At 44.3% G+C, this 25,461-nt stretch overlaps 1 protein-coding gene across 1 annotated transcript; it reads left to right on the top strand.

The window, feature by feature from the left end:
- The first annotated feature begins 1,400 nt into the window (after positions 1-1,400).
- camkk1a (calcium/calmodulin-dependent protein kinase kinase 1, alpha a) lies at positions 1,401-25,382 on the top strand. Its single transcript, XM_083697454.1, has 16 exons — positions 1,401-1,850; positions 5,646-5,693; positions 6,174-6,227; positions 10,331-10,382; positions 10,606-10,739; positions 12,419-12,455; positions 12,981-13,002; positions 14,022-14,110; positions 15,295-15,494; positions 17,194-17,247; positions 17,563-17,636; positions 19,461-19,548; positions 20,534-20,662; positions 20,765-20,868; positions 21,206-21,253; positions 21,852-25,382. The coding sequence occupies exons 1-16, from the start codon at positions 1,500-1,502 to the stop codon at positions 21,919-21,921; spliced, it is 1,554 nt and encodes a 517-aa protein (XP_083553580.1). The 5' UTR covers positions 1,401-1,499; the 3' UTR covers positions 21,922-25,382.
- The last annotated feature ends 79 nt before the right edge of the window (positions 25,383-25,461 follow it).

The raw sequence follows: 25,461 nt of genomic DNA on the forward strand, positions 1-25,461 counted from the left end.
CCTTTCTCTTTCTCTCTCTCTCTCTCTCTCTCTCTCTCACACACACACACACACACACACACACACACACACACATTAACACAAATCCCCCCACACTGTGTGCTTGTGTGCATGCGTGCATGGGGGGGAGGCTTACTTCATACAGTACAAGTCAATGTACTGTGTAGGGCTTGTAAGGCAATGAAAAAAATGTAATATTTAATATTTCTGTGAGATGACTCCAGTTGACATTGAGTGAGGACTGCCCGGCAGAAAATAAAATGCTGCATGAATTCATTTGACCCCCTCTGTTAAAAGTGGAGCACTGCTTTATTTTGGAATATAAGGCACTCTGACTTTGACTAAATGGAAGGCTTGTTGCATCCCTGAGAAATCTCAGGAATAGCATAAGATGTCCCATTTTACTACTATAAATAAAACCCCAAAAAGAGTTTTATTTAATGTTCAGAGAAGTGACTTTGTCCCTTGCAAAGGTTAATACTGTATTAAGATGTGTCATTTTTTATCTAATCAAGTCCCTGTCTTAAGGTTATCGACCCTAAAGAGTTGGACTCATCAAGTCCTGCGAGGTGAAAGCATCCATCTCCTTCACAGGGCATATACTGACTCAGATGTCTTGAGGCTCTCTGAGATTAATGACGCATTTCACCTGTTTCATTTTCCTGCTCTGCTTTTCAGATAGATGGATGCGATCCACTTTGCATTTTGTGTTCTCTTTCATGTCTGGAACAATACCTCAACCAGCTGTAAAATGTTGCTTTGATACTCGCTTTCTATATGAGACTATAACAGTTGGTTCCCTTGATTTCCATTTGGGATGAAAGGGGTGTGTGTGTGTGTTCACCATGAACAAACCTGAACAACCCCCCCCCACCGTGAACAAACAAGGAAGCGCACACACACACACACATACAAGCACACACACACGCACACACACAAAGCAAGCCAGTCCACTTAGCAGGGGAGATGGGGATGCAGGGGGTCACATCCAGTGGCATGGATCATAATTAACTGTGCTGGCCCTAAATTGAGTTTCATCACAGAGACATTTATTTCAATTAAGCGCCCACGCCTGGATGACTTCATCTGCTTGGGCTAGGCCACTGGAGCACTCACAGAGAGTGTGAGAAGATAGCCAGTACTCCTGTATGACACTGTCACACACTCAGACTGACTAACTGCCTGTAGACATCCTTGTAATGCATTATAACTGTTCAACTTGACTCATATTACACATAAACATGTTCTCAATATTTGGAGTAAGGGTAGATCATTGATCTAGTTATTCTATCTATCCTTCAGTTTGTTACATTCAATCTACTACATGACACCTTTCTGTTCCTATATGATGTCATCCCTCCCCTCTCCTCTCCTCCCTGGCAGCTTTAGTGAGGCTCCGGGGTGTGCTGCCTGAAGGTGGCCTAAGCTACGTTGATGCTGGTGGGACTCTCCCCCCTCCCTCCTCACCTCCTGCTGCACTCCCCTCCCTCCACCCAGTGATGGCCATGAGCAGTGACTCTGGCTGCTGGAGGGCCGACCTGGACCGTGAACCGGACCCCAACCCACAGCCCAGCGACCTCACCAGCATGATGGCTGCCGTCACCGTGACCACCGACAAGACAGACGGCGCTGCAGCCAATGGTGTGAGGAACGGGGCTAAACAGGGTGTGGCTGCAGCTAAGAAGGGCCCTCCCCCACGCCCCCGCCTCACAGGGAGGAAGATGTCCCTGCAGGAGCGGGGGACCTACCTGTCTGCAGGCTCAGGGGGGGCCGGCTACTCCCACATCTCTCCCCGTGTGGCACGCAGACCAACCATTGAGTCCAAGCGCGTATCCATCTCAGATGCCCAGGTGAGTTAACTGTCCCAGCACGACAGAGGGAGATTGAGGTGGCTGATAGACATTCAGGTATAGCATGGGTTTGGAGAGGACATTGAACTACCGCATTTTCCCTGGTCATAGTCAGGGGTCAGGGTTAAGCTGATGGGAGCAGCTGTGTGTCGTTTTGAGAGATCAGGGATGAGTAGGACTGTGTACTACCAAATGCCTTTGTGATCTGTACTTTGCAGTACAGATTTCTATCAGTGTTTCATTTGACATACATTAAGTGCTGTTTGACTGGTTTGTGCCCCTGGGACTTTAGGCATTAGGCTCAAGAGCTTTCTCTGAGCTTAAGTCTTAGCAGCGGTTAATGAGTTGAAATGCTAATCCCTCTGTATTTGTTTGTTTGTTTGTTTGTTTGTATGTGTGTGTGTGTGTGTGTGTGTGTGTGTGTGTGTGTGTGTGTGTGTGTGTGTGTGTGTGTGTGTGTGTAGAGTGTGACTGTAGTGCTATGGACAGTACTGACTCTTTGGGATTGACAGTAAAGCTGTAAACTACATTTTCAATATTCTGCCTGGGGCTGTATTACCTTCTGGTCATAGAGAGTGAGGGACCAAACCACTAAGAGAAAGTCTTCATCACTACAGAGCCCCAACACTCAAACTTAGCTGTACAACACCCTCTTTTATTAGGAATGTAAAACTACAGGAAGATATTTTAGATTAAATTTTTTATCCAGCTCTGTATTCAATTGAATCTTTCTCTAAATGTTTTATTGAGTCGTTTGAATTGCTATTGCTATTCTACACCAGTTGACACCATTGAGACCTCTTTTAGGTAAGGCGTAATTACATTTTTTGGAGAACATGTCATTGATTGGTCACATCAGTGAGCTCACACTGTTCAGAGAGTGCTAGCAACTCTGCAGGTACCTCATTCAATCATTTTGTAGAATGAACATTGTTTGTTAAGGTGTAATATAAATAGAGCAAATCTGTTATATAAAGTAATTTCATTGATTTAGTTACAGTAAGATACATCCATTTCTTCAGGTGATCATCTCCATAGTGAGCCGTATATCATGTGTGTGTCCATAGGGAGGCTATAGAGTATCTACAGCACATGGACAGTATAGACAGGTCGTATTGTATGCCGCTACAATAAGGAATCGTATTTTGGTAATCAAACAGATTCATTTGATCCTACAATAATTACGGTTTGTCCATGATTATTGTTGGCTCAGCATGATCTCTGCAGTGGTTGTAAGGAAACCCATGCTCTTCAGTTTTCTCTAGGTGGCAGTTTATTTTAAACATTTTTGGCATCTGTCAGTGTATCTTACACTCCAGAATTAGTATGAGGGGCTGGTAGAGTTGTCACTGTATTATTTTTCATCTGAAGAAGACTATTTCTACCTTAATGATGTGCTTGCAGCTCTACCACTGAAGCATAGAACACTCTGTTTAATGAAAGATCGGTTTCACTGCTCTATTTGTTTCCCCATCTCTCTTTTAAAGGGCCGTAGTTGGACAGCCAGGCGGAAGATCACTGTACGTGTTTATGACAGGCAGCTTTCCTGACTGACACATAGAGAATGTGGAAGAATACTAATCTGGGGATGAGCTGCTGTGAAGGCTTCTTTTTCTACTATAGTTCTAGCTTTTAGTTATGCAGAGATTGTTCATGCTGTTCACCGAGGAGGTGTACAGGTGTGAGACATTACCTTTCTGACCTCGCTCACAGAGAATGACCTGTAATGGCTGTGCCTGATGATGATGATGATGATGATGATGATGATGGGACATAGAAGTTGTTAGTGTTAGTGCAGTAAGAGAGTCTGTCTGTCTCTTACTCCTGTTGCTTTCATTTCAGTGTCTGTTGTTTTTAAAATGAGGATTAATGACTATAATCTGGACACTTAAAAAAAACAATGCTGTGATGCTTCTCCTGTTCATACAGAACACAAAACTTTGAAACATGATCACAGTACATCCTCAATACCAAGGCATCCTTTGTTGTCACTCACATTTTTGATGTGTATATAGGATTAGGAATGTCTCTCTCTCTCTCTCTCTCTCTCTCTCTCCCTCTCTCTTTCTCTTTCTCTCTCATCCTCCCTGGACCATAGTGACAGCATTGCCTTACCCTACTCGTTGCAAGCATTTTCTAATGCAGTATGGCACAGATGAATCTAACTTCTGTGTTTATTGGCTAGTCACCCAATACTCAGTGAGGTATGGCTACTTCTTCCACAGTTCGCTGAGGTGTGGCTGCTGTGTAGCTGCTGTGTAGCTGCTGTGCTCTCGCTTAGATGGTTTGCGCCTATCGACCAGTCTCTCCTTCCTCTTCAGAGGGGGATAACAAAGAACAAAATGGAGCCTGTATCCTTTCCCCTCACCTTCATTCAGACTGCCGGGACCTGATAGTTATTCAGATGAGGAATATGACATGCTAATGCTAATAAATATAATGGAGAATGGTATCTGTCTGTGAGCAAGCAATGCAGTGAGAATTACGAGACATGACAAAGGAAAGAAGCACAGGATAAAATGACAGCACAGCACATCTCCGGGGTGGGGGTGGGGGTGGGGTAGGGGGGAGGGGGGGTTGGGGTGATGGGGTGATGTTTGTGGGAGGAGGAAGAGTGGGTGTGTCCTCTGGTGTGGAAGTCTGGGAGGGGGTTGCACCGCTGCACTGCTAATGGGAAGGTGATGAAATAACAGGCATTGTGATTTATGAGGCACTGTGTGATTTATTGAGAAGCAGTGAGTTATTCATTGAGTGTGTGTGTGTGTGTGTGTGTGTGTGTGAGAAGCTTTCTGCATGGCCCTCTTTATCCATCAGCTCAGACAAAGTGTTTACTGCATTGCAGAGCTCACTGAGCATGTGCCAACAGTGTCTGGACCCAATAGAACAGTCCTCTCTTCCTCTCTCTATCTCTCCCCCTCTTTCTCTCCCCCTATGTCAGTGTATTCATATTTATATTTTTCCTGATTAGTATATTTGCTCACAACCCCATATATCCGACATGTTAAAGCAGTCCCTTCCTAAATCCTAGTTGTGTTCTCTGTATACAGCCTCTCCCACCTAAACCTATGCCAGGTACCCAGTATCTCACTCCATAATGTAGCACCCTCAAATGTAGTATCTCAATGTGTACTTCAGTGCCTTCAAACTCAGCCCATGTATCACTACCCACACACTCTATGTGGTTGCACAGTATCTTACCTATTCTAACTACACATTGCCCTAACCAGCTGTGTCTCTAGCTTTAGTTGGGATTTGTTCTAGCTCCTCTCAGACTGTAAACATGTTAACAGCTCCAGTGAAGAGCCTGAGGTGCTGTCTACGCATAAGCCAGAGCTTTCCTACTGTAATGAGGGAACTCCACTCACCCTATCCATTTTCTCTGTCTCACTCTCCCACTCCCACTAATCCACTCTCTATCTCTCTATCTCTCTATACTGTAGCTCTTTTATGTTTCCATCTTTCTCTCTCTTTCACTCCCCCCCCCTCCTTTCTCTGGTCTCCTCTGCCATGTGCCCTGCCTGCTGTATGGAGTCACAGTGGTTGCTATGGAACTGCAAATCAGCCGTTTAAACAGCACTGTAATGGATGTGTTCACTGTAAACAGAATTCACTGAGGGCATCACTAATAACGTCTCCAAAACGAGTTTGACAGAGAACATTTTGTTCAACTGTCCATGGCTGTATTTTGTCAGCAATGTTTTCTTTCTGTTCTCTGGCGTGGGGTAGTATATGAATCCTGTCTCTTTGTTTTGGATGTTAATGTTTAGAAATGTAATCCCTCTCCTCCTTCTACAGGACTGTATCCAGTTGAACCAGTATAAACTGAAGAGTGAGATTGGGAAGGTGAGTCCTGTGCAGAACGGCTGTGTCTCAGTCTGGCTCCTCTGTGTGTCACTCTGTGTTCTGTAACATAGAACACTTGGTTTCCTCCCTTTAATGGACATTCACCACCATTAAAAGAAATCAATACAAGAGGTCCATCTTTTTTTCAGTTGTTGGATGTTCACTGTAAGAGTCAGTTAGCCCATGGAATGGTTTCTATCTACCTCCAACCTGCCCCAATTATGTTTTCGCTTAAAGATGATCTCATGAAAAGACTCACCTTTGCATATAAGTCATGTTGCTTACGTCTGGACTTCAATCATTAACCTGGCCGAGTCATCATCTCATCCTGTTAAAGTGAATACTTTGTAATACCAGAGCTGTGTGTCTAATGTGTTCCTTTACACAGTTTCATTCTGCATAACATTATACAGAATCAGATATCTTTGCAGCAGAGAAACAAATCATGAATTGATCTCTCCCCCTCCTGTGTCACTGCAGGGTTCCTATGGAGTGGTCAAACTGGCCTACAATGAGGATGACGACAAACACTATGTAAGTCTTCACTATGTAAATTTTCTTTGCTAATGTTTTTATCATTTGGGGGTAAAAAGGCTGATATTTTCGAGCAAGTTAAACATCATCCTATATGTCTTATTGAAAAGTTCAACTATGTAACGTCTCTCCACAGCCATGACAGCTAGACAGGAGATTTACAGTTACACGTTGACAGTCTGATTGTCTGGATTTGAAGACTGAACCTAGAGTAATGAAATGCAACAATGCAATGTTACAAACAAGTGTAGGGTTGCATTGCTTGTCTGCATTGCATTTCTTGTCTGGGCCTCCCTGAGAGTGGAGTTTGTGTGCGTGTGCGTGTGCGTGTGCGTGTGCGTGTGCGTGCAGCCCTCTTTCTCCTTATAAAAGGTCGATTATGATCCATTAACTATTTTCAGCTCTTGGTGGAAGGGAGCAGTTTGGTGGCTTGAAATGTTAATGGCCCAACTCAAGGCTTTTATCTGTCTGCCTACTCTCTTGTGTGTGTGTGTGTGTGTGTGTGTGTGTGTGTGTGTGTGTGTGTGTGTGTGTGTGTGTGTGTGTGTGTGTGTGTGTGTGTGTGTGTGTGTGTGTGTGTGTGTGTGTGTGTGTGTGTGTGTGTGTGTGTGTGTGTGTGTGTGTATGACTCACTTTTATGGTGTCGATGCTAAGCGATCACGTCTAAAGGAAAAGTTCCCCATCCCCCATGTTAGTGCTCATATTGTCTTAAAAAATGGACAGATTGCATGTTACTTGAGCTTTGTCAGACCCTTCCCTACGGGGCTCAAACTAGTGTCAGGCTGGTCTAACCTGAAGAAAGAGGAGGGAATGAAAGATGGAGAGGAGGAGGACACCTGCCAGCATTTAATTCCATTTCCTGGCATTTTGAGTTGGACCCACACAGTGCTGATTCAATTTGTGCATCTGTGTCCACCATGTGAGCTCATCACATGCTTTGGCACAGAGCAAATTACAAGCACAGTAACCTCACGAACAAAACAAGGAAAAAGGTGTCAAAAGGTGTGTTTTTTTATTTGTTGTCCAGTTTAGATTTTTAGATAGATAAAGATAAATTGGTCATAATCGAACAAGATTAGAAGATTATCGTGTGTGTGTGTGTGTGTGTGTGTGTGTGTGTGTGTGTGTGTGTGTGTGTGTGTGTGTGTGTGTGTGTGCGTGCATGCGTGTTCTCCCAGCCTATGTTGTGTAATTATATGCTGACAAAGCAATTACCTTTTCACAGCCAACCTGACTGGCAAACATCCAGTCTTCTTGAGGTTTGGCAGTATTAGAGGAGCAGGCCTCTAGTCTGCAACACTCGCTCAGCTTGACCCAAATCACTAGAGCGCAGAATTAAGAAGTTCATGATTAGCAGCCAGTCGCCCTAAGAAGCAGGAAATGAATCCCCCTCTCTTCCCATTCCCTACCCTTTCATTCTCTTAATGACTATGCGGCTCCCTGGTTGGGTCTCCATGCTGCTTTTGGAGAGGTAAGAACCCCCCCCCCCCCCGACCATGAGGCTGAGCGGGTGTGTGAGAGAGACCAGGACTCTGGGACTCATATGCTGTTAGCTCCTCTAATAACTAACAACCTCCCACCCCCCACTGCTACAGTAATGGTGGACTACAGCATGGTGATTGTCACTGTGTAGACGGATTCATATTAATATCCACATTTTGTTTGGCAGAGACTTTTGGCTATATTTTGTTGATAGCAAAGCATATCTAATATTGATAATCTGACTCCAATGTAATTACCACTATGTGTAAAGAATTGTTGAGTCTGTGCTTATTTAGTGCAAGAAAATGTCAAATAGAATGAATCAAATGAGGCTTTAATAATACTGTATACGTATACATCTATTACAAGGCAAATACTTCATAGGAAAATGTTACATTCTAATAGAGAGAGAGAGATGACCACCGGTCATCACAAAACAATGCTACTCACAACATGATGAGAACCTCACAACAGGACACAGGAACAAAAGAGAGAGCTTTTCCCTGACCTCTGCTTCTTATATCATCCTGAAAACCACAGTATTTAAATTAGGAGCTGTTGATAAGGAGACCACCAACCATCATTCATCTTATTGCATCTGAACTGATGACATCACAGTTTTGAAACCTCAAGACATTCCACAGACATTCCACAGCTCACAGCCATTTGTTTTCCAGGGGATGGTAAACTCTACGTGGACGCAGCAGCCGCGCTACTCACTCACAGCTTTTCACTCTCCTGGCGGCCCGCTGGTGGAACGAGCTTCCCACTGTTGTCATGACTGCAGAGTCACTGCCTATCTTCTGCCGTATATTGAAGACCCATCTCTTCAGGCTACTTCTTAACTGTCCCTTCTAAAGACCTCTTCATCCCCACTACCCCCCTGTACAAGTTTCTCTCCTGCAAAAATAAATAAATGATGGATAGATGATTCACTTACTTAAACAAATGTATTTGTTGTAAGTCGCTTTGGATAAAGGCGTCTGCTAAATGCCATGAATGTAAATGTAAAAATGTAAATGGTAAATGTCCTTTACTTCATGTCCTCATCCAGAAGGATGAGGGTGACATGAATACTGGAACATAGATGTGAGGCACTGCACAGGGGGCGTCAGGAGGAGACTGTTTACCAAAGGCAGGTCCATGAAAGTGTACTGTAGTAGATCAATTAAATGGTGTCCTCTGTGTTGTTTCAAGCTATTGGAATGAAGAAGCGCTTTCTCTCAATGCATTTGTAATCAAGCCGAACTGCACTGTCAGCTTGTTGGCTCTGAATCATTGCTTTGGCACAGTAGTAGTAGTAATACGCTGGCAGTATTTTGCAAACAGCAGTTTTGCCTGCACAGCTCTCCCTTGACACACGTTCAATATTCATGACTTTCTCTCCTCTCTGACAAACCGCTTCTTCTCAACTAGGCAGCACTACAAAGACTCTGCGTTGCCATCACCACAGGGGTGTGACTGTCCTTGAGAAGAAAGGTGCTCTGTGGAGATTCTGATGCTTTGCTGTTCTCTCATTTTGGATGTGACTTGTATCTATTCAGATAGTCATCAGGACCACCCCAGGACATTTAGTGCAGTAGAAGAGACATATGATCAATTGACTACATCCTTGCTAACGCTTTGTAGCTTTGGCATAGGCAGGGAATAAGCTAGCAACAGTCCTGGTAGTAGTAGTAGTGCCATAAACTAAAACTAAAATCATCTCTCTTATAATATATGCACAAAGAATCCTTTTCATGGCTATATAGCATCTGATGTTTTTAATGTTATACAGGGAGTTTTACATTAATGCTCTGTGATGCTTTGAGATGGCTTCTATTCACTACCAAACAAACAATTATTCCACAAGTGCAAGGAATTAACACCTAATTAGTCACAAGCAAGGAGAAGTTAATGAGCAGTGTCTGGGAGACGGCGTGTCTCACACGGCTTGCTCTTGTAGATGCTGAACTTTGCTCACACAATAGCACTAGCTCACTCTGAAGTGATGACATCACACAGTGTTGTTAGTTCAGCGCTGAGCTGCAGGGATACAGAAGAAAGTATGAAGTCTTGAGGACCATTGTTTTAGTACAGATGACAAGTAGAAGAGTATCAGTTTAGGATCCAACTCACCATGATGTGACCAGCTTGTCTTATGGAGCCATGTTTCTCTGTATGGCGTGAAACAAACTTGTTGAGTTAAACTGGTGCCTAACAGTCTGGCCTTAACAGAATCTGCCAGCCATCACGTCTGTGTCTAATATAGTCATTTATGCAATCACTTACTCAGAGGCAGAGTGCTGCTGAGAAGTGGAGAGCTGTAATTGAAAAGTTTATGAAAGCTTTTCTTTGATTAATATAGAAATGCGGGAAGTCTGACAGTTATGTCATCCACTCGACAAACTGACATCAGGATCCTTTAATTGCGTCACCAAAATGCTAGTGTACTTGCTGCTAATATATGACATTAACCGAAGGTTGAAATAATTATTTACACCTTTCAAAAACAGCTGTATGTATTTTCTTGTTTTCTAGTAGGCCTGACCGACAAAACTGAATGTGTTGTTGGTGTCTCCCTCAACCAGTTAAGATATGTTATGGCATGTAGCTTACACCATCCACCCTCTCTCTCCCAGGCCATGAAAGTGGTGTCCAAGAAGAAGCTGATGAAGCAGTATGGATTCCCACGTATGTGTTTCAGGGTTTGCTATATAAGTTATTCTCTTACACCCAGTCTCTGAGTTACTATTCTAACTAACTTCCTCATTATCTTACATGGTAGACATGTTACAAGGAACTATTCTTTTGATATAAATCTTTGTCTCTATTTGAATTGGTAGAATAACTGAACTGAATTGGTGTCAAGTTAGCTGACGTAAGGTTTTTGTTTGATTGGTGTGCTTGTGTGCAGGTCGCCCTCCTCCCAGAGGACCCAACGCGGCTCAGGGGGAGCAGCCCAAAGTCTTAGGACCCCTGGAGAGGGTTTACCAAGAGATCGCCATCCTCAAAAAGCTGGACCATCTCAACATAGTGAAACTGGTGGAGGTGAGTCTCTCTCACTGGCTCTGAGAAACAACAAGCCAAACAAGGATGATGATGTGCTGTTGGTCTTAGAGCTGTACAATTTGTCTGAATGTGTGTAAAGTATGCATCTTATGCTTTCAGGCTAGATTGCATTCAGCAAAGTAAGCTATTAACTGGTGATTATAGCTCCAATCAGTGCTTCCACAGTAATTGGTATAAGGAGAGGTGGAAAACCTAAAGCCAATATCTTCCTAGCGAATAGAATCCTCCTCTATGCAGTCTATGGACAGATAGACTTTGCCATGTATCGAAATAAAAATGACCCCGCCAAGACACAGCTTATAATAAAATCCTTCTTTCACTCTCTCTGATGGTTTGTCGTGTGGTTGTCCCCTTTTGACGGGCTTCAAGCTCGCCAAATTTCTCTTGCAAAATAATTTAATAGCAAGTAGTTACGGTAGCAAGCTAACTTTGACCAGTTGGAGCTAAAGTTAGTTGAAGAGTGTGTTTATTATTTTTTTTGCAAGGCACATTTGGCTAGCTTGATGCCTGTCAATGGCGGCAACCACACAACGAACCCCCAGAGTCGGTGAAAGAAGGATTTTATCTTACATTTTTATTTCGTTACATGTACAAGTCTCTGACTCTCTGTCCATTGGACTGCATAGAGGAGTGCAATCCTATAACCCCTTTAGCTCCTTGCAACCCAATACATTGTACCTCCCTAACAATAAATGTGATTAATACTGAATAAGAACCAGCAATACTGCTTATTTACCCAAATGGCTACTAGGGTAAAGATTAGGGCTGTTAACAACACATGATTCATCATGGCCAGCATGCTGCAGCAGAACCTCAAACGTGTCAATTTATTTAACAGAGATCAGCTAAGGGTTTTCATTTACCTCAGAGGCTTATGTTGTGGGCTGAGGCAGGAGAGGAGAGCTTGGGAGGGAGAGAGGCTGATTTAGAGAGGAAACATGAGCACCATGCTCCCCTACCCATTGACATCATCTGAGTGCTCTTCAATCACAGCTAGACAGCGGGGGCATATTTGAGCCTCATCAGCGTAGGAGAGGGGGGCTGGGTAGGTATGTAGGTGGGTGGTGGGGGGTAGAGAGTGGAGTCAGTGGGCGGCCTGGGTATCTCTGAGGCTCTCAGCATGGCAGTCATAATGAGTTTAGAGTGAAGGTGGAGCTCCTCCTCATGTTCAACCCCCCAGCCCTTTCTCAGATCAGCCACCCACCCCTCACCCCCCTCTCCCCCTCTCCTCCTCTCCTCCTCTCACCCATACTCTCAAAGTGGGGCTCTAATCTACCCATTCTCTCCACATCCATATAACAGGCTGTTGGGTCTGGGAGCACATTCAACGTGGCTCTCAAATTTATCCCGAAGCCAATATTGGGGCTTAGTCAGTTGAGTAAAATCGATTTATGAGTAGAACTTTTCTCTAAAAAAATAGTAAATAATATGCTGGATGAAAACATAAAATGTGATATGGCAATTTGTCACGGATGGTTAGTGAGATCAATTTAAAACATAAATATCCCCTCTTGTTATCCATTTGGGCTAAACTGGCAGCTGACATCTTCTTCAGAAAATAACTCTGAATGACACTAATGCATTCTTATGTCCTTTAGTTTGAATGTCAATGCCTTTCCCAGTTGGGATGTTTTCCTGATATGATGTCAATGTTGCAGGTGTTGGATGATCCGGCTGAGGACAATCTTCACATGGGTATGTTCTCTCATCTCTCTCTCTCTCTCCTGTTACCTCCTTTCCCTTGTAAGACAGAGGTTCTCTGCCTCCTTTAATCAACAGCTGACACACCTCAGAGGCAGTGTGTTGTAGTGTTGGACTTCCTCCCTCCCCTTCTCTCTCTGTGCCTGTAGCAGTTGGCCCGGCTGACACCATATGAGCATGTAATAGACTTGAGTAGAGCTCAGTAATGCAGACAGACGTTCTGCCACACCCGAACACCTCAGGGCTCAAATTGTCGCTGGAGTGCTTGCATCAGGACAAGTAGGTCATGGCAGGAGAGAACCAGGTTGACTGCTACTGTTAACCCAGGCATCAAACCTCCTCATCTTGTCCAGCATGCTTAATAATCTTATTTAGCTCATTCAGGACTCCTGGTTGTCAACCGCTGTATGACAGTATTAGTGAAAGGAGTTGCCACAGTATCACCCTCAGTCAAGTGCCCAGACCGTATTGCTCCATAGGTGACAGATGACTATTTTCTGTGTCTCTGTTTTCTGACAGTGTTTGAGCTAATGCCGAAGGGGTGAGTATGATGTGCATGTGCCCTGTTTTCATAAATAATTAAAGCCTGACCCCCCGTCCTCAACTCCTCCCCCCTCCTCCCCTCGTCCGCTCCTCGTCCGCTCCAGTGTTCTCCTTCATTACTCCAAGCTGATGTTTGCTGGCTCCCCCTCCAAAGGGATTCATTATGTGCTTATGTTTTCACTTGACAGTTATTACCATTACCAGGGCTTCTCTCCCTGCCCTGTTTCACTTCCCCATTAAGAGCTTCTTTTTTTCATTTGTCACTGTGGATTTTTCTACAGGCAGGAATGATTGGGTTCCGTTAACACCTTCATGTCCAGATATCAGCCATTCCCTCTTTTACCCCATTTAAAAGTCACTGTAATCTGAGGCCAATGACTTTGTGAAAAGACAGAGGAATAAGTCCCACTCACATCCAACGTGTGGTTATTTTTGAATGGTGTTTCAATGGAATGCCAACTCTTCATAGCTAATACACAGTCTTTTTTGTTCGACTCAGAGAGGAGAGACATTATTATTTGATCTCTCAGGGACTGACCCAACACTGCCAGGGAAAGAATAGATGAGTTTTTCATTCTGCATAATTACAAATGGGCTATTTCTGCTGGAGATGGAAATGTGCTTTGCCTATAAACTCAATTCATCCTGGGCCCTCGATGCTCAGAGAATATTGGCGTTTTGAATAAAATGGATGACATGAAGGCATTAGATGGTTATGACTGTCTTTCATAACCATTTGTAATTTGTGGGGTTGTAAATTGGGTGATTGGTCATGTTCCATTTAAGCTCTGTGTGAAATCCTATCTGCAACTAACCAGATATTGGACACATTTTCCATGTTGCTGTTTTTGAGGATCATGTCCCACAGTGTGTCATCCTTGATTTGCTTCAGCAGTAATCGTGTCATTTTATATGTGCAGAAATGGCCATATGGAATGAACTATATTGATGATGAGTGGGTGTCTGTCTCTCCATACCTGTATCTCTGTGTGTGTATTGATCCCTGGTGTTGTCCAGACCAGTGATGGAGGTGCCTACAGACAGCCCCTTCTCTGAGGAGCAGACGCGTCTCTACTTCAGGGACATCGTCCTGGGCATGGAGTACTGTAAGTACCAGCACTAGATCACACTCAGAGTAGTCACCTTCAGAGCCATAGTCCATCTACTGTACCTGTGATCATGTGTGTGTTGCATCACTCTCCAAGCTCACTGAAGAGAGACAGCTGGTCTGGATGTTGTTACACAGAGCTGCACTGGTTGGCAGCTCCTTCCTCGCAAGAGTTAATAAAAGGATCTTTGACATTGCGAAGCAGGGTGCCTGACAGACTTGAGTTTCTATTTCCTGTCTGTGTTTTTCCATCTGATCCCTCTGTGCCCCCCAGTGATATCTAGGCCTGAGAGGGGGGTGTGTTCTAATGTGACATGGTCTCCTCATTACTATTGAGCTTCAGGTCCAATCAGGGGCTATGCATTGCCTGTGTCCTCATTAGCTTAGGGTGACTCAGCTCACAGAGCTAGGAACACAATCAATACATCAATCCCCTCTCTAGGCCTCTCTAGTAGCATCACTAGCATGGCAGGATGGGCGATGCTGTGTCACGTAGGACGAGCAGTATGCTATTTCTATATACTGGTACTGACACATGGTTAAGGGTCCTCCCAAAGCACGGTCTCACAATGTTGAAACGATCATCTGAGCTAACAGCTTGTTAGCTGTGTAAATGTTATCATTAAACATCAGAGGTTATCGTCCTCCAGCACATTGAAGTCCTCAAACTCTCCTTGCTTTTTTCCTTATTGTCCCCATCATCTGTCCAAACAATCATTCATATTTCAAGGGCTTCAAGTGTTGTCTTTGATTAGGCCACCTAGGGCACCACTTAGCCAATCAGAGGACTGCTTCAGTGAATGGGCGTGGGTTAGCCTGTTTCCCTGAGCTGCAGTGCCAAGAGCTGCAGCAGTCAGCCAAGGCCTGTCAGAACACAGAGCTTTTAAACCACCGCTATCAACTCCCAGGTCAAACCATTGATGACTTCACTGTTGCGCAATTATCTTGGGGAGCAGCCCACATTTGCGTGTGGGAGGGAGCAGCACAGTACATCAAGTGAGATGCTGTGATTAAATCAAGTTGAAAGAGCTTAGATTGTTTGAATAAAGTCTGAGTAATCATGACCTGTAGTAGAAAGCCTCCTGGTTCCTCTGGCTGAGTGGGACGAAGGCCTATTCCTATCTGCCGTGCAGGAGTATCTTAGATTATAAATCTCTCTATCTCTCTCTCTGTTCTCCACAGTGCATTACCAGAAGATAGTCCACCGGGACATCAAGCCCTCTAACCTGCTGCTGGGGGATGATGGACATGTGAAGATTGCTGACTTTGGAGTCAGTAACCAATTTGAGGGCAATGATGCCTTGCTCTCCAGCACAGCTGGTACTCCTGCCTTCATGGCACCAGAGACCCTATCAGACCACCGCAAGAGCTTTAGTGGCAAGGTGGGATCCAACACCCCTATGTGTGTGTGTGTGTGTGTGTGTGTGTGTGTGTGTGTGTGTGACTCACTTTTATGGTGTCGATGCTAATCAATCACGTCTAAAGGAAAAGTTCCCCATCCCCCATGTTAGTGCTCATATTGTCTTAAAAAATGGACAGATTGCATGTTACTTGAGCTTTGTCAGACCCTTCCCTACGGGGTGTCAGGCTGGTCTAACCTGAAGAAAGAGGAGGGGATGAAAGATGGAGAGGAGGACACCTGCCAGCATTTAATTCCATTTCCTGGCATTTTGAGTTGGACCCACACAGTGCTGATTCAATTTGTGGTTTTTAATCATGTGAGTGTGCATTTCATGTTAACATTAGCTCCTGCAAGTCTTTACCCATGCTAACATAAACAATGACGTGCTTTGTTCCGGCTAACATTAACACAGACATGTACATTTTCCGTGCTAGCATGACTAGCGTACACTTCTCCGGTTAGCTGCACAAGCACCGTACAAGCACGCTTGTAGATTTAAGGCGCTCTGACTGCAGCAGATGTTGGCAGGGAGCCAGCGGAGCTGCGGAACGACAGGCAGGCAGAGGGATAAAAATCATGAAATTAAAATGAGCCGGAACAGCAAAGATCGTTTGTGGGGCCGCCAGCGCCAGGAGGAAGCCTCTCTCTCTGTGTCCCTCCCTGTATGCTGATTTAGGAACAAACTGTCACCAAGAGCCCAGTGCTACACTAGCACAACACACTACTTTCTACTTTCTCACTACAGTGCCTGCTCTGACAGAGTGCTTCTGTTTAATCAGTCCACACGCTTTTACAAGAACCAATTAATTTCAGGCCTTTTTGCTGGTAAACCCCAATGGCTTGATGGATTTGGTCACAGGTGGACTTGAACAGAAAATTGTGGGAGAGGCAAAAATGGTCTGCACTGAATTTGTTAAGAGTGCTTTAGGCTGCTCTTCCTATTGATATCATCAAGGAACATGTACAACCACTCTTGTTCTGATTAGGCTCCTTGAGAGATTTGCAATCTTTTGTATAGCACATTTCATACAACAATGCAATACAATGCGCTTTACAGGAAAAATAAATAAAAATATAGGGAGTATGTCCTCATGCTTACATACAGTAGAAAGAATGAGTGTTAAATTCTGATGTAGAGCAGCAGAAGATTTCTGGGTCATACATTTAATTGAATCTTTCCCAGGAAGATATTTAAAAGCAGAAAACACTCTCCTGAAAGCACAGTAGGCTGGCTATAGCAGAGATTGGTTGAGCAGTGCTCTGTCTGATAAGATATTGGGTTTGTGGCTGTGGCTTTGTGATAGACTGGCTGGGGTCGGAAGGATGGTTTTATCAATCAGAGTGGCAGGCAGCCAGAGAGAGAGAGAGAGAGAGAGAGAAAGTGTGTCCTGGTCTGGTCAGTCTGCTGCACACTGGGACTCAGCTGGAGACGGAGGACATGACACTGATGATAGATGGCTGAAGGCAAACTCGACTCTGTGTTGTATATCTGATTCCAAATCCACTTTCGGAGACTAAAGCAAAGGACTGCAAGACTCTTGAGTGTGTGGGTGTGTTTGTGCGTGCATGTGTGTCTGTCTCAATGTCGATCTTTCTACCTCAATGTGTGAAGTGTGTTTCTATCTGTGTCTTCTTGTATGGCTACTCTAACTAACCCTCTCCATGCTGTTGTTTTCCAGGCTCTGGATGTGTGGGCCATGGGAGTGACACTCTACTGCTTTGTATTTGGGAAGGCAAGTCAACAGATTTCTCTGGCCATTCCTGCGTCTTATCACCTATTAGCAGCTGGCCCACACCTTGTTACCTCTGTGGAGAGGTGGTGGAAGAAGTGTTTCTCTGTGTACAGACAGACGTTTGCAAGCACAGCTGTATGGATTCTCACTTACAGTACCTCTATGGGACTGTTCCAAAGACTTGGGCCATGTCAGTTGTAGATACTATTGTAATAACAGTGTAGGAACATTTAGCCTTTTAATGATCATTAGTTTCTATCAGATGATTATGCAACTGTCACCATTTAATTCTCACTCTCTCCTTTCCTCTTGCAGTGTCCCTTCATTGACGAGTACATCCTGGCTTTACACAATAAGATAAGGACCAAGGGTGTAGAGTTCCCAGAATCGTAAGTCTCTTGCAGTGTCTATCTCTATCTCTATCTCTTTCCCCCCTCCTCCTCTTCCTCCCCTTTGAAAGCAGACAGAGCTGAACTTCTCGTCAAAGCTCTTGGCTAGAGCTGAGACTGTTGCTGCTAGCCTAGCCTAATACAAATGACCCCACCAAGACACAGTTTGCAATACAATCCTTCTTTCACAACTCTAATGGTTCAACGGGGGGTTTTCCTTTGATGGGCATCAAGCTTCCCAAATGTACCTTGCAATAACTACTCCAGGGGTATACTATGAAGCGGGCTAAGGGAGCGAGTTAGCTTGAATTCAGGATTTGGACAAAGTTAGCTTGAATTCAGGATTTGGACAAAGTTAGCTTGAATTCAGGATTTGGACAAAGTTAGCTTGAATTCAGGATTTGGACAAAGTTAGCTTGAATTCAGGATTTGGACAAAGTTAGCTTGCTAGGGACATTTGGCAAGCTTGATGCCTGTCAGAGGGGACAACCCCTCGACGAACCATCAGAGAGATGGTTAAGGTCATTTTTATTTCAATACATGACAAGTCTCTGATTCTATCTGTGCATAGGACTTGCATAGAGAAAGATGCTATCCAGCTACTGCCAGCCTTGCTCAGCAACAAAGTCTATACCCAAAAACCACACACACACACACACACACACACACACACACACACACACACACACACACACCCTTCAAAGAAATATGGAGATGTTCACAGCGAATGTCAACTGCATGTGATAAAAACAACCTCTGTGAAGCCAAACTAGAGTGTCAGTAGTGTTTGCCTGGAGACACATTTTCGTTCTCTTGCTCTGCTGTCTCCCACTCTCCCTGGAAGGCTAAATAGCAGTGTGAACATGTTACCAGTAAATAAGACTGACACCCTATGCCAGATGAACAGGAACAGGGTGAGGGTTTGCCGGCAGACAGTTCTGATTGATATAGGTACTGTTTTTCTCTGTGCCAGACAGAGAGATAGAGCGAGAGACACACACACATACACACAAGTGGAAGTGTGAAGACAGCATGTACAAGAAAAGGCCTGAGTGGCAGCTAAAGTATCAGTTTGGAAAGGTTGTCATCCATTGCTAATGAAAATGTCTCCCTGTGTGGTTTAGACACTTAGCTGCACTGTGTGGGAAGATGGCACACTGCATGCTCCATGCTCCTCCTAACAGAACATCACATTACATAATGGGCTCATTTCCATACCAAGGCCTATTAAGTCTGCCCCAGCTCCTGCCACCACCACTGTCATTACCTCTGTCATTACCTCTGTGATACTGCAGGAGAAGGGGTACCCCTGGAGCTGCCTATGTTAAGACTATTAATATGATCAATGACTGGGCTACAGCCACTGCTGCGATGATGTGGAACAAAACACTCTGTACTGTGCCTCCTCTTTGACCAGTAGTGAATAACCTCTCTTCCACCACACTTTTAATTATCCCTGTGTCATTTCTACTGTTTCTGGTCATAATATCACACTAATATTTAATAGGCCTTCTGTAATTAATTCCACTTTATCGAAAGACGTTAAATGAAGACTGCTGCACATTTGATGTGGATGCACAAATATGAAAGCATAGATAAGTTTTAGATAAGATAAGTGTTTTTGGTCCCTTCATCAATGCAGTGACTGAAGCCATTACTGTAGATGTTAGGTGGCTCCTATCTCTCCTGTCATAGCCTGCTGTCTCCTCCTCTTTATGTAAAAAACACCCGAAGGTGTTCAGTCCCACCATCATTGAGTAGGCTGTCACAGTATGCTGTAGCCCGGTGTTGTACCTGCTCCAACTCCTGGGTGTGCTTCTCTAGGCCAGAGATCAGTGAGGAGCTGAGGACTCTGATCCTGAAAATGTTGGACAAGAACCCAGACAACAGGATCACCCTACCTGAGATCAAGGTGAGAGGAGGAGGAGGAGGAAGAGGATGTGGATGTAGGGGGAGAATAGGGCACACACTGCATGGCATAGTTAAATGGTTATGCTCGATACTCATGGAGCTAAATACAGTACATTGACGTTAGCTAACAGCATGCAGTATGAATAGGGTATCTATCTATCTTTATCTGGTCAGCAACAGTAGTGGGTCTAGTTAAGAGTTTCCATAATGCAGTATACAATTGGGACTCAGAGTTAGTCCAGTCTTTGGAGGTGATCTGGGTGCATGTACCTTATTTCTACACAATGGGACTCATTATTGAGCTGCATGTCATGAGTGTGACTAAACCTGTTGCCCCAAGAGATGACCAGACAGACACAGAATCAGCTCTGCTCAGTATGACAGGATAGTTCAATCCCCAGACCAGCGGTGTAGGCTGAAATACCCTGTCCCTGCAGTATCTCTGACGGAGAGGGAGTTGTAATCTGATCTAAAGTCAGTGGATCCCTCCCTCCAGAGATTGTGTGTGTGTGTGTGTGTGTGTGTGTGTGTGTGTGTCTGTCTCTGTCTATGGAAAGGGGCTAATTAGCGCTAGCTAGCTTGCCAGGCACAGCATCAGCTTCACCCCCCTCCCTCCTTTGACACTACCTGCTGGGGTTAGCAGCCCACACAAAGCCCTTGACACCACAGAGAGAGGAAGCCCTAACTAGCCAGACCTTTGATTAAGAAAGCCTTGACATCCTGGCCTTGTAGTCTGGGGCACTATGGGACCTGACACACCTGTGCCCAGTCCTGGCATCAGACAGCCTTTAGAAAAGAAAGAAGCTACAGTACCTAGCCAGGTCCACATAGTAGTCCCTGTGTGTTTATATAGCCTATAAACTCTACATACAGTATGTTGTGTTTGCTCTGTTACATCAGTAGTGTGAACTTTAGGTTACAGTGCCACATTGCACTATGTGATGATTGAATGCTCATACATTACCATTGTGTCAATCTGTTGTCAGATGGACGTGTGGGTGACCCTGGAAGGTTCTGACCCCCTGCCTCTAGAGGAGGAACACTGTACAGTGGTGGAGGTGACTGAAGAGGAGGTGCAGAACTCTGTCAAGTTTGTTCCCAGCCTGTCTGCCGTGGTAAGGACCCTCTAACCGTGTGTGTGTGTGTGTGTGTGTGTGTGTGTGTGTGTATATATACACATCACCTGATTTCTGTGTGTGTGTTTTTCTGTATTTCAGATCCTGGTAAAGGCCATGTTGAGGAAGCGATCCTTCAGCAACCCTTTTGAGTGTCCCAGCCGGAGAGAGGAGAGGTCCATGTCTGCACCTGGCAACCTGCTTATGTGAGTGCACTGTTCCTATAATACCAAGACCTACCAGTAACTCCTCCAGGGCCTTTAGTCACAGAGTTGGGCTCAGCTTACCTTCAGAAACATAACCGTAACCATTAGGGGGATGTATGATGATCTCAGATCAGTGTCTACAGGCAGTACCATCCATCTCTGAGACAAGCCGGTGAGGTATGGAGATGGAGAGTAGTGGGACAAGGCCATGTGGAGTTACTATGTCTAGTGACTATCTCTGGGCTTCCCATCATGGCCCCTCCCTCCTCCTCTTCTGAGCCACGCCCTGTCACCTCTGACCTCATCTCCATTTTCTCCCCTACTCTATTTGCTGCAGGGATGCGTGGCCGTTCCGGCCCTCTTTTAAACTACACCCCTCCTTAAGGTAAAGTTGTTTGCTGTCTGCTGTGTGGTCTGGCAGGCTGTCCGTCAAAACTACCCTCCATCCATTTGTCCTCAGCCATTTCATAGGGAACGAGGAAACAACCTTCCTCCCAGCTGAGTTCTCTGTCATCTCCTTGTCACATGTTTTGTTGTTGTTGTTGTCATTCAAATGTGACACATATTGTATATGTGACACATATTGGTGTGGTGGTGTTTTTGGTCCCTTCATCAATGCAGTGACTGAAGCCATTACTGTAGATGTTAGGTGGCTCCTATCTCTCCTGTCATAGCCTGCTGTCTCCTCCCCTTTATGTACTATCACATGTGTACTAAGGACTGAGAGTAGTAGACTTCTCTGGAATATGTATTCATAAGATTGTCAGTATTGGTGTCTGTTGCATCTGGATCGTGACTCTTATTTTTACAGCGTCAGCAAGCCAAACTGTCAAGCTCAACCCATTGCAAGCTGAGGAAAATGTGATGGCTGAATGGTCAACCATTATGGTTACTAATCTCTTTCTCTCTCTCTGTACCTCCATTTCTGTCTCTCTCCTTGTATCTCTCTCTCTTTTCACTTTCCATCTCCTTCACTCTTTCAGGAAGGGTAGCAGTGGTGAGTCGAGAGAGGGAGAGCTGGAGGATCTACATGAGGATGAGCCTTTCTCCTGAGTAAATCCGCTACTCCAGTCAGCCCAGCCCAGCTCTACAGCGCTCTGAGCAGCCCCACCTTCCCCTCCCCTTTAACCCCCACCCGCACAATGCCTCTCCCTTTAAATCCGTAATACACTCCTCTCTTATAATTCTGTCCTCTGTCATTGCTCATCCCTTTAAAAACCGTCCTCTAATATTGCTCTTACAGGTATATTCCTCTCTTCTCTCATCTAACACTTGGCTACCTCTTGTTCTTTTCTTTTCTTGGCTTTGATCTCTCTGTCTGTCTCCTCTTTTGCCCTTCCTTCTCTTCTGTGCTTTCTTATTTCTTTGTCCCCTCCTTACCTGACCATTCTCCATCATTGGGTGTCACCCAACCAGCACAGAGGAACCCTGTCTTCAGCACTTGATCACTGCCATATCAGTTAATTGCTGGCATACTCTTCTACTACTGGAACCTCCTGTGTCTGTCTGCTGGTATCTCACTACAGAGAAAGGGACTTTCTTTTTGTCTGTCCTATTTTGTGTTACCTTACATAAACATGCATGGTGAATGGAATCCCTGGCACCTCCCACTATCATGGACAACATTGGTGCCTCATGAGGACCAGCATGTCGAAATAAGGACTTATCCTCCCCAACAAGGATCTTAGACAGACTAATGCATGGACCAGCATGCAATTGACATTATGGCATCATGGAAACCCTGCAATTTGAAGCAAGACAAAACACAGAGCTTTGTTTCAACCTCTGCCGCGATCAATACTTTAAAGCGACAGTGTTGTACATAGATGTGTTGGTGTAATGTCACAGTTGTTGTCTTGCCCCAACATGGTAAGCTGTCCTAATCCATTCACAGTGCCATCAGAACACACCTTCAATTAGCTGCCTTTTTGATCTGGTGGACATATTGTGATGTAGTCCCACAGGGCTCACACCACGGGGCGTCCAAGCTTGATTGGTTCCACGGATAAGCTGCTATGATCTTATTTGTCCTGCTAATAGGAGGATAGAAATCAGCTTCCAAGAATGATCAGCATGAAATGATGGCTCTCTATTTGAGCTGGCTTCAAGGTGGCAGTCCTTGTTACAAGATGTGTCATCATCTTTTCCTCTCTAAGCTCCATTGCCCCCCCCCCCTCTCCTAAAGCATCTGTTCCTCTTTGACATCCTTTATGTGGACTTTTTCTTCTAATGCTTCTCATTTACACTTTCCACCAATGCCATATAATATTCATGAACAAAAATAGAGGCCCCTTCGCCCCTTCACAGGCACTAACTGTGTGGGCCGCTTTCAGAAGGCAGTCAGCTATCATGGAGTGTTAACTGCATTGTTTGTGGTGACTAGCTCAAACTCAGAGAAGAGAAGGCTGTTAGTCACTCCATCTCTCTCTTTCTCGCTCCCCCTTTCTTCCAGCTCAGGCACATTGTGCTGTGAATAAAAGCATGTTGACAGACAGAGTGTGCTGATCACTTTCACAGCACTGAAAAGGACTATTTCAATATGTTGATTAGGCTAACCGCAAACAAAAACATCTCGCTTTTCACGTCAATGCAATCTCCACATGATTATAAATTCCCAGTACAGTTACACACTCTCCCTCTTCACATTCAGTGCTCTTCTATTGTATAAAGCACTCCCAGTGAAAATGAGTGAGGACCGATGGGCAATGGTAGCCTCTAAATTAACAACAACAACAAGCGGCTAATTCTCCAGGAATACAGTCATAGAAATAAAGGAAAGTAAATCACTCTCTCGTTAGATGCAGCATTTGTTACTGGATCCTCACTGGTTTAAAACCCACAAAGTCAAATTTGTCAAAGGATGTTGAAAAGATGCTAACAGTTGGATGTGTCGTATGGCTGCTTCTCTAGCCCTCTTGTGGACATGTCAGTGTACCAGCTCTCATATGCAGATGGTGCCAGATGGTGTTTTCTCTCTCACTCCCTCTCTCCCTCCATCATCACTCCTCTTCATCTATCTGTTTTTTCTTTTATTTGTTTTCCTCCTGTTGCCACTGCACATAATTTCCACCTATTTATGGCAGCCATCTTTGATGGTGCTTCTCTCTCTATAAATTGTTTTATGTCTTTTCCATTGCATGCAATTCGAAGTGGAGGGTTTCAATCAGCCATTTGAGGAGCTTTGTTTTTTTTTCAATGGCTTTTGTTTTGCCATCTGTCTACTGCCTGTGGAGTGTATATTCTTGCATGCTTAAGGTGGTTCTCCACAGGACCTTTTGAAGGTTTGTCTGTGACATTTGCTAGTCTGTTGGGGAAAGTCTGTGAAGGACTGTTTGAATAGAAAAAAGAAGGCACATGCTGTAAACAAGCTCTCTACTATGATCAGGTTCCTTTGATGAATTGTCATTGTATCTCTTATTTCATCTAAAAGAGGGATGCACAAGCTGAAGTGAATTCTGCAGGAAAGATGAAACACTGTTTTATGTCTGGAGCGTTTGGGAGAATCTGTATTGGTGTCTGGTGTATCCATTTTACCTTTCTGTGTGTGTGTGTGTGTGTGTGTGTGTGTGTGTGTGTGTGTGTGTGTGTGTGTGTGTGTGTGTGTGTGTTTGTTTGTTTGTTTGTGTGTCATAAGTGCAATATTGTTGTCATTCCGTCTGAGTGTTGTACAACATGTGTTTTGCCCTGGTTCATGGCTTGCCCCTGCTCCGAAGGCACTATAGGGACTCTATCCTTGCATCTTTAATTTCCAGGTACGTTGTCGCGAGTGATATTGGTACTGTTATGCTAATCAATAACATGATATTGCACATTCCCCCTAATCTGCACTCTTTTACACTAATGTCGACCCAGCCATTGGTCACATTCCTGTGCTCTATTGTGAAATGACTCCATATGACCCATTCAGACCTGACTGTACAGTGCACGTGTGTCAAAGCATCAGTATCTATGCCCCTGCAACCCTCACTGCCTTGGACATGGAAGCCTTTTGCATAGTCTGTCAATGATTGTATCCTACACAATGTTGACTGCTTGGTTTTGGACAAGCCTTTTCTCAATTAGGGAAAATGTTCTAGGACATATGGTTCTATAAATGGGTTTCATATGCATTATACTGAATTTGATCAATGTGTCTTAAAGATATTGTTTTGTCCATGATTTATTTGACCAAATTAAAAATAATTATCCTTTTAAACAGATGAACCAGAGGGCTGTGAGAGTGAGTGTGTACATATTGTTAAGGTCAGGTTCTGGGTTTTTGCATTGCTGCTCTATATAATTGTCCTGATCTGTGTTAAAGGTGCCTGTCATGGCTGTGTTCATAGATGTCTGTACTGTATTGCATTTTTCTGAATGTACCTGTTGAGGTTCGTCAAGTTCCACATACAAAAAAAAGCATGGCACACCTGTACTGAATGCAACTGTTACAATGTAAATATGTACCAATATATAAAGAAGCTATTTTTTGCATGCTTTTTGTACACCTAGACATAATCAAAGACAATAAAAATATCAGAGTCATTTTGGAATCAAGCCTTTTTTGTCTTTATAGCTGTACTACGCAGTGTTCCGTCCAAAACACAGAAAATCAAG

Source organism: Argentina silus, assembly GCF_951799395.1.
Source record: "Argentina silus genome assembly, chromosome: 2".
NCBI classification, from domain to species: domain Eukaryota; kingdom Metazoa; phylum Chordata; class Actinopteri; order Argentiniformes; family Argentinidae; genus Argentina; species Argentina silus.